This window comes from Charadrius vociferus, unplaced genomic scaffold, assembly GCF_000708025.1.
Source record: "Charadrius vociferus isolate BGI_N301 unplaced genomic scaffold, ASM70802v2 scaffold39, whole genome shotgun sequence".
Taxonomy (NCBI): domain Eukaryota; kingdom Metazoa; phylum Chordata; class Aves; order Charadriiformes; family Charadriidae; genus Charadrius; species Charadrius vociferus.
The window spans coordinates 2,372,833-2,382,657 of NW_009650188.1; the positions used below are offsets into that span (position 1 = coordinate 2,372,833).

A 9,825-nucleotide genomic window follows, 5' to 3' on the forward strand; every position below is an offset into this window, starting at 1 on the left:
GGTTGGGGTTGGGGTTGGGGTTGGGGTTGGGGTTGGGGTTGGGTGAGGCGAGGCCGAGCCGCGGTGGGGGCGTCCCGCCGGGCCTGGGAGCGCAGCGCTGGCCGGGCCTGGGTGCTGCGGCGCCCCTGTACCGTGTCTGTGAGGAATTCTCAGCGCTCGCCTGGCCCGGACCCGGGCTGCTTTGCGCCGGTGGGGGGAAGCAGTGGGTTTAGTAACAACGATTTTTGCTTGGTGTCGGCAACTTCCTCGCTCTTCCCTAGGTACTGGGCCAACTTGAAGCTCTGGTTCAAGCAAAAGATCAGTAAGGAGGAGTTTGACCTGGAAGCGCGCAGGCTTCTCACGCAAGACAATGGTAAATAAAAAAAAACATCTTGTGTTTGTTTTCCTGCTGGCTCTACTGCTGCCTTGCCTTTGCCAGGCCCGGAGGGAGCTCCTCCCTGCTGCACAGTGTTTCCCGAACAGGGAAATTGCTGTAAGGGAAATAAGAACGGCCAAGGCTGGGGTAGCAGTGGACTTAAAAAGCTGGGAGGTGCCCTGGCCTTCAGGGGGAAGTCCTGTTGTGGCCCTGGCACCGACAGGCACTTTCACCTTGTGTAAATACGGTAAACAGGTAAAATATGTTGTCCTGGCAACCAAGGAGATGTTTTCTTATGCCACCATAGAGACCCAGTCCTTTCCGTACTGCACTCTCCTGTGGTTGGGGCTAAACTGATATTGTGGCTGAAGTGGGGGAGAGAATCCCTGAGTTCATCTAGACTAGTTATGCAGCAGGCAGATCCCCATCCTGGCCTTTGGGGGTGGCAGGTTGGAGCATTGAAGGGTGAGACTTTTGTACTCGCCTCATTGTGGGTCTGCAAATGTTGGTGGGCATTGCTGAGAGCGTTGCGGGGGCTCCTGACTTCCATCTTTGCGACCCCTGTGGGGAGGGGCAGGGAATTTGTCAGTGCTTGTGTTCAAAGGCCAAAAAGGATCCTGCAACCCTCTGACCCTGCTTGTGAAGTTTGTCTTTGCTCTTTGCAATTTGTAATTACATGCTCTGTGTTTCAGTGATCCTTCTGTGAGGAAGCTGCATTTAATCTAGAAATTATTTAACTTAACTTCACCTTCCTGGGCCTGGTTCTTACTGGTCCTTTTCTAGCAAAGCCAAAAGTCCTGCTCCCAGAAGTCTGTGTGGAAGGAGGGACAGCTGATCCTCCTCTCGCTGGCTGAATACACCAGATATTTCATGTTGCATGCTGTAGAGCTGGACTCCTGTGTATGGCACACTAAGAATGACCTAAGTTGTTTCATGTGTAGTATCCTTGTTAGCGTGGTAGCAGATTCTGGGTCCAGGAGAAGAAAACTCTCAATAGTTGTGCCTGTGTAGCTAAGCATGTGGGGAAAGCATGGCAGTAGAAAGGCATAGTGAGCTATTTCAAGATCGCTTTGAGGGGTACCTCTGGGCACTGATGTGTTGCTAATGAACTGTCTGTCTTTACGCAGTCCACTCTCACAATGATTTCCTCTTGGCTATTCTTACCCGATGCCAGATCTTGGTTTCTGCACCAGGTAAGTCCCGAGAAGCCCTGTTGAAAGCAACTGGTTAGCAAACCTTTACCATGTGTGTATTTGGTAGGTTTTGTACAAAGGACGCCAGTTGTCTGAGCTTTAATATTCATGTTCTTCGTGCCACACAGGCAAAAGAGTAGTAAAGTAGTGATGCAGCTGATTTCAGCAGAGATGCTTTTTTATAAATAAGCTGTGTGTGCTTGATAAGAGGCTAATGCTGGATTGCTGTGTGTGATAAGCTGGTTTGATTCCTGGATTGGTTGTATACTGTGAGCTGAAGTGTGAAGAGATGCTGCTTTGCCTTTGATCTGCTTTGCTTAGTGAAGTGTGAAGAGATGCTTCTTTGCCTTTGATCTGCTTTGCTTAGTGATTCCTCTCTTCATGATTTGGTGGTGCTCTTTGTTCTTCTCTCTGCTGGGGATACCATTTTTGTGAGCTGGATTTTCCAGGCTGATCTTGAAATCAAGTATGTGTCTGACTATCTGATAGAAAAAATGCTTACCATGAATGCTTCGTGAGTCTTGATTGAGCTATGGCCAATTAACCCAACCTTCTGCAGGTAATTAACCTTTTAACTTTGTAAGCATTTAGAATGGCTTGGAGTCAGGGTTGCACAAGGTATGTTTTGTTTGGTCTTCAAAAGAGCTCTCAATCCAGAGATCTGATAAAAGGATAGTTGAGCTGCAGTTCAAGATATGAAACTGCTGTGTAGTAAGGGAGAGAAAATTATTATAGTTCTGATGGGCTGAGACCTGAGATGAGTTTATTTGTGATAAGAGAATACCTGTTATTAGTGTTCGTGGTGTAGCTGGAGGAAGGAAAAAATGCAAAATTTATGGATTGCCTGTAGCTTTGTGTGTCATAGCTGGTCTTTAACTATACCAGCTGTGCTAATTAAATACTAACCTCCCTCACCTCCCAACTTGCTTTGTTTGCTCTTTACAAACACCCTTTGAGTCCCAGAATTGTCTTCTTTAGTGGTCTGCATTCATGTAATTCAGAAGATTTATGTCTAAATGTTGCTGCCTCTTGCTTTTAACTTTAAGTACGTACCTCTGACTATAAAAAGAAAGCACAAGAACAGTGATTCCGCTGTGAGTACTACATGAAGTAGCTGAGTCTAAATTAGGAGGGGGAGGGAGAGAGTGCCTGTGTTCTCTGAGCTCAGCCCTGGGCTGATGTGAGTGCTGAAAGAGGTTGCAGCCCAGAGATTTTGCTTCTGAGTGGCAGTAGTCAGGTTAGAGCCTGTCGCTGTGTGACTGAAGTTGGGGTTGTTCATTCCTGTGTGCACCGCTCTATGCTTAACTGTATTGAATTTAATTTGTCTCTTTATCCGGTCACTTTTCCTCTTGTCCCATTGAAGCTTACTCTCTTGAAGAGCCCTTGAAGAACTCTTCTTTGTAGTGCTTCGGCAGATAGGTGACAGCATGTAACAGAGTGCTAGCTGACCCAGCTACCTTGCCAAGTGCTGAGCAGCTGGTCACCTGCAGTGCTTTCAGACAGGCTTTTGTTGGCTCTGTCCACAGATCTGCGTAAGCCAGTTTGAAAAAAAAAATAAAAAATCAGTTTAATCGTGTGTGTTCTTAAAAACATGATTTAGTCCGTTGCAATTAGCAGTACATGCTGCCTAGTCCCTTCTAGAGTCTGTGTTTTGTTCTACTCTGATCAGTGCAGAATCTCCCAAGGATTTTGGAGCTAATCTGTACTGAGATATCTCTTTCTGGGCCACTGACTGGTAGATCTATCGCACATACATTTTACTTGCCAGTCTGCTGTGTGAGGTGGATTGTACGTGCAAGCCCAGGAAAGTGCAGTATGAACACAACACTAGATGTTATGTCCCGATTTCTTTTTCTCCCCCCTAGATGCAGGTCTGACACCTGCTATTTTTTTGTTTTCTTTTTTTACCTCTTTTTTCCCTATGTAAGAATGGAAATCTAACAGGCTTTTGTCTCCTCCACTGTCTTTTGGGTAGATGGTGTTGACTTCGTGTTTCATGGAAACAAGTAACGTTAAAGAAGTGTCACTTGACATGCCATCACAAGGGTTACTGATGCATGTACTTTCCACCTTCGTGTGAGAGAGACAAGGTGGAAAAAAACATCTTTTAGATGCCAGTTTGTATTTTAAAAAATGGTGTGATCAGCGTTAAAAGTGTACTTGATCTTGTGGCATTTGGAATAGGAAGCCTGGGGGAAGGTATTTTTAAGGCGTGATTGTAACACATGTTGAACTGTGCAAACAAACCCATCTGATTCAAATTTTGCTGTCTCTGGTAGCAGTGATTCCACCTGGGCTTATAAGGGCACACTGGGTGAATATGACCCTTTGTGAGAATGCTTTCCACTTCCCCCTCTCATCTGCTTAGGCTGTTGGTCATGCAAACTTCAAATCTCAGTTCAATAGCCTGCGTGGCATGGGATATTTAGGGCTCGGTGGAGAGAGAGGAAGGTTCATGTCTATTCTGATGTGAAGAATGGCCAATTGCTTTAAATGCTGCTGAGCTCTCACTGAGGGCACAGGAGGATCCTGAGCAATCCTAAATCTGACTTCTCTGCCCTTTTAAAGAATGGGTGACATTGTTCCCTCTGGTAGCTCTGCTTGTAAAGACACACTGGAATGGCACACAGCTGTAACATAACTGGGAAGCTGTGAAAGTGCCTGAAGAAAGGAACTTCCCAGAAACATGCTGTCCAAAATACTAGAGAGTGACTTAATGTTGGTTTTAGGTTGGCTATACCAGCCCAAGCAGTGTGGCACACTACCCATTACAAGAAAATAGTTTTCTTTGCTATTGTCTTCTTACCAATATTTTCAGAAGTGCTTTTCTGAATTTTTGTCTGGGGTTTTTCTTCCCCAAAAAATTCCATTAGGAGGAACTCCAGTTTAAAGCCTTTCTTAACCTTGCATGGTCTTGCTCACTAAGCTTATCTTGTTTGTTGGACAATTGCAAGCAATCAAGTTAGCACGGTTTCTTGAGTTAATACATACCTCACTTGAACTCTTACCTCCCTCCTTAGCTAAATCTTAACAATAAAACTGAGACAATTGCAAGTGCTTGAGTTAGTGGTGTAAGGATTTAATTTATTTACTGGTAATGTGGAGCCAAGGGAGAGATGGTTCAGTGGATTAGAACTCTTGCTGGGGTAGCAGGAGCATTTTATTATATTGGGGTTCCCCACGGGCTTTGCTTCAAGGGCTGCCAGCTGAGACGGGCTGAGGCTGCTCGTGTTCCACGTCTCTCCAGAGAGCTTGGATGGGAGGAGAAGGAAGAAAATGGGAATGTGAGGTGTTGACAGAGGAGGGTCATCGGAATATATTTGACTAAACTCTTGTCCCTGCAGGAAGATAGAAAAGGACTGAAGGTCAAATAAAAGAGGGTGGGAAAATGCATGTTTCCTGTGGCTGGCTGCTTTTCTCTGTCATGACTTTCTCTGTTTGTATCTTTGTCTTTTCCCTCTGTGTGGTGCTGGTGCAGCACATCAGGAAAACCTGACGTGCTCTGTCTGGACTGGCTGGTGCCACCACTGCACAGAGATGAGGCAGCTCTTAAAAAAAAACCCACCATTCTTATCTGTTGCTCATCTTTGAAGGCGTATCAGCAGCCATTGCTGTGGCTTGTTAACATCTAATTCTCTTGCTAGCAAGATTAAATAAAAACTGCTAACATCTCTGAAGTTTCACGCCTAAGCCACCCTAGCCTTGTCATTTGTGGACAGGAAGGCAAGTACCGGTTTTCTTAGAATACTAGAGGGAAATTTTGCTTTCTTCATCTTGTGCAAGTAAGGCTTGGTAATATGAAAACCTGGAAGAGGAGCAAAAAAAAAAAAAAGAAAAAACAACAAAAACCACGACACCAATCTGCTCTGGGTTCATTATAATGGGGAGTAGGAGACAGTATCTCACCTTTCCCTTGTTCTAAGATGTCTGGCTAAGTTTTTGTTAAATGTGCAGGCTGAAGTTCAATTAAGCTGCATCTTTTGGGGTCTGCTGTTAAAGCCTAAAAATTTAGTTGCCATTTAGTTTAAAAGTTACTATGTTATTTTTTAAAATAAGGTGTTTAAAATTCGGACTCTGCTATACCTGTTCATCTGTAATAGATTGTCAGATAAAAGGGCACTGTTTGCTTTTTCTGTCTCTGTCTGTTCTGCTTTCTCCATCTCTGCCACCCAGTCACACGTTTAACTAAGGATACTTCCAGAAGTGAGGCTGTGAAGGAGCTGTATGAGATTTCTGACAAGGAGGAAGGCCCTGGGGTAGGGTGACATTACAAGCTAGAGAGATGTGCTTTTATTGAAAGCTTTGAAATGGGCCAGCTAACTTCTGTGTCTGCCCTTAACACACCAAATCCCCACTGCCTAGAAGGGATCTGACCTGCTATGGAGGGGAGGAGGAGGAAGAAAGGACTCACCTGTAAAGAGCAAAACATCCTGTGAGAGAAGTAGCATTATATTGCTAGTTCCTCAGATGTAAGTGCTGAGATCTGGATGAAGGGTCCTTGTGAGTGTCCACGTTGCTTTCCCACACCCCCTTGTTAGGCTTCTATTGCAACGTCGTAGTGATGAGTAGTGACACCACCTTTATGACTTTTGAAGAAGATTTACTTACTGTCTTTTAATTTTCTATAATTGACTGGTGGATTTTAACAACAGGGTTTGTTGTAGACTATTGGTTTTCATGTCACTAATAGGATGTAGCTAAACTTCTTAATTTTTTTTTTTATAGGGAGAATATGCCCTCTGTGTGTGTAGGTTGTTTCTAATCCCTTCTTAGCAGCTGACCATTCATAAACTTCACCTCAATTCTCTGGTTTAGCCTGATCCTTAAAGTCATGTTTTAGAAGGTTTTTTTCCATGGCAGAGAACACTGCTCATGCTCCAGCCATGACAGTGGGAAGCTCCGTGTAGCCAAGGACTTCCAGCCAGCCTTTTTCCCTATAAACAGGGCTGTAGTAAACTGTATTTATGAATTCCTGGTTACAGTAAGTTAAACTTAGTTGTGAGAGCTGGAGGTAAACATGCTGGTTGGTGTGAAGCTGGTGTTGAGCCATGGCAGCATGTGGTAACAGGAGAGAACCAGAACTGGTTGTTTGTCAGTACTCAATGAATGTGCCTGAGTCTGGTCAAGTTGTGGATGGTGAGTTGTGGGATGGCTGCTGTCACCTCTTGGCTGTGTCTAGAGGAAATGGCAAGTGCTGGTTCAGGTGTGGCCAGGGAACATCTGAGAGGTTGCCAGGCTGTCAGCACTGTCTGGCAGCACGGCTCCAGCCTCTGCTTTGGAGGTGACTGAAGTATCTTTAGAGCGGAGTTGTCCAAGCTCCCTGGAGGTGGGCAGGGACCCCGGCACAGGGCATGTTCTGCTCCGAAGGACAAAGGGTTCTCGTGTGCTCACTTGCTGTGCAAAACCAAGGGAAAAGGATAGCGGTGACACAAAGCAGAGGTTACCTCTGTAGCCACAAGAGGGCTGTCCAGTCCTTAGGTTGCACTGCTTGTTGACTGTCAGCAAGCGCGTACGCATCCAGTGCAACGTTGTCTTAAGCCCCAATGTACCTGAGGGGATTGTGCACAGATCCTGTAAATCAGTCAGCGGGAAACTGCCTGGCTGTCCTTGCCAAGAGCTGTATGAGTACAGGGATGTGGTTTGGTGTGCTGTAGGTGTAGCTGTCGAACAGCATGTGGTGGACTTCTGAGCAGTATCCTTAAGGTGATTTGACCAAATGTATGTACTTACTGGTACTACAGGCTAATCTCTTTTTCAGGTGCTTGCCAATTCTGGTCAGTCACAAGCTCACTGCTCGCGTTGGTGTTGTCCTGCTCCTGGGCTCAGTGGCCTTTGCAGTTCTTCCCTTCTCCCCGCCTCCCCCCCATCTCCTTTTCCCTCAGTGTAACAAGAACAATCAGCTGTGGTGCTTAATAGTATTCCAAGAAAAAGCTTGCTAAAGCTGATGAGCCCGGTGTAGTGAGTCATATTGCTTGATCCTGCTGGTTAACATCTGACCTGATCCAGGAGTTGGTGGGAGGAGAATACCCTTCCGGGCACCTCCCGTCATCTTCCTGATGGAACAAATGGCTTGTTCCTTCGTTGTGGCTTTCCTTGGAGGCTGTGCTCATCTGTTCCCTTCTGCCATGGGTTTTTGTGTGGTGTGTGGACAGAAATTTTTACTGAAGTAATAGGTCATGAGTTAATCAAGCTGGCAGGGCTCTGACAAAGGAAGGGAAGGGCTGCCAAAAGTGTTGCCCCCTGAGAAGACCTTCGTCTGGACTGTGGCTGTTGGTTTTGGGTTAAGGCTTAGCCAGGGGCCAAACATTAAGGGTTTTCCTGTGTGGACAGTTTCATCCTGGCCCTAAATCAGCAACACCTATTGAGTGGGGTTTTTTTATTTTTGTTTTTTTTTTGGGCACAAGCTTGAACATAGGAAGTTCCATCTTAACATGAGGAGGAACTTTTTACCTTGAGGGTAGTGGAGCACTGGAACAGGCTGCCCAGAGAGGTGGTGGAGTCTCCTACTCTGGAGACATTCAAAACCCGCCTGGACGCCCTCCTGTGCAACCTGTTGTAGGTGACCCTGCTCTGGCGGGGGGATGATCTCCAGAGGTCCCTTCCAACCCTGACCATTCTGTGATTCTCTTCAATTTGTAGAAGGTGCTGGATCTCTACCGTGGCCAGGTGGCTCTGCAACTAAACCTGGAAAACCCAAAGGAAAGAAAAAGATTTCTTCGGTTCGTCAAAAGTTTGATGTAAGTGTATGTGGTCAAATGGTTGTGACTCTCTGACAGTCTGGGGCTGAAGAGCTCTGCATAGCGTGCAGGTTTTTTTTGCTATGAGGGATGATGAAAGTTTATCACATGCAGTAATGTATGTTATATTTGCTTTGAGTTCTGGATTGGGGCAGCAGCTGGGAGTTAGTAGCTGCTGCCTCTCATGGAAGCCTCTTGGGAGAAAGGCTACAGTATGACCTGGCTTTCTTAAACACCAGAGAATCCATTGAATCACACCTAAATGTCAAAGTTGTATTCCAGGAATCAACTTCACACATCTGCTGAATTCCTGAAGCAAAAAGTGACTTCCTATTTATTCAGGCAGTCAGGCAGAATTTCATGATTGTATGATTCCTTCTGCAGAACTCTACAATCCAAAGTGTTAGAAGTAAGATGTTTCTTGGGTGGAGTGTTTTTAGAGTGTCAGGTTGTTTCAGAATAGAAAATGCTTTGCAAAGATGCTGTCTTCTGGTACACGGCAGAGAGACACGTGAGATTGAGTTAATTTTGCAGTGAAGGCTCTGTGTATCCATCTGATACTGTCACAGGTCTGTCCTGCGGTTGTTTCTGTGCTGCCCAACCAGTGGCAGGGCAGGGCCCAGCGCGAAAGGATCGGGATGGGACACTGTCTTCCACGGGTGCGATTTGATAAGAACTGTTGAAACTGAATTAACAGTTTGTTGAAACAGAGAATGTCTCTTTTACTGAGTCAGATTTATCAAGTGTCTGAGCACATCGTGATCTGGCTCGGTTCTCTGACTAGGCAGAAAATTAATCAAGCAAAAAAGATCCCAAACCCTAAGGTTTTTCTTGCTGGTTTATTCAGCTGGTTGAGCATTCCTTGCGGTTAGACGAATACCAAAGCCAGTGCAAAGGAAGAAAGGGCAGCCGTATTGGCTGGGGATAGGGGAGAAAGGTGGGCTTGTGAAACCTCACGCTCTTACGCTGTGAGAAGTTAACCTTGGGTCAGCCAAAGTGCCTACCATGCTTCTAGGGACTAGAATTAGGTATCATATATGTGTGCTTCACAGACTTCTCTTTCAAAGGGGTGTAAGTCCAGCTGAAGGCTTGTTGCATTTGGAAACTGCTGAAATATTTTGCAGTGTTCACAGCTGTGACCAGCTGCCATTCTGATGGCAGTCTGTGTTATCTTTTTGTTTTAAAACGTTGCTCTTAACTTTTCAGTAGCGAGGGGAGTTTGAGAAGCAAGTCGTGATGTAGTAGAAGTCTTGGAATTTGGTATACTTGGATACCCCTATGTTACACCACATTTCTAGTGTGAGTTTATGCACATATTCCTGGAATGCTTTGTAGTAAGTACTGTATGTTAAGGTTAATGGGCTTGGCTATTACTAGTGGAATTCACGAGTAGTGTGAACTTGAAGTGCCTTGATATTTCCTGATGTTTCCCTCATTGATCAGAATAACAGCTGTGAATGACCAAAGGTTCTTTCAGGTTGGCTTCTCTCCCAAACCACATTCCTCTTAAGAGTTGCTTACATTTCAAAGGTCTTCCCCC

At 45.4% G+C, this 9,825-nt stretch overlaps 1 protein-coding gene across 1 annotated transcript in view; it reads left to right on the forward strand.

Annotated features, from left to right (window-relative positions):
* The window catches only part of TADA1 (transcriptional adaptor 1), a 16,526-nt gene that overhangs the window by 1,362 nt on the left and 5,339 nt on the right, over positions 1-9,825 (forward strand). Inside the window, exons 2-4 of the mRNA XM_009892900.1 lie at positions 261-352; positions 1,483-1,548; positions 8,188-8,285. Coding sequence (XP_009891202.1) covers positions 261-352; positions 1,483-1,548; positions 8,188-8,285 — 256 coding nt within the window. The remainder of the gene's footprint in view (positions 1-260; positions 353-1,482; positions 1,549-8,187; positions 8,286-9,825) is intronic.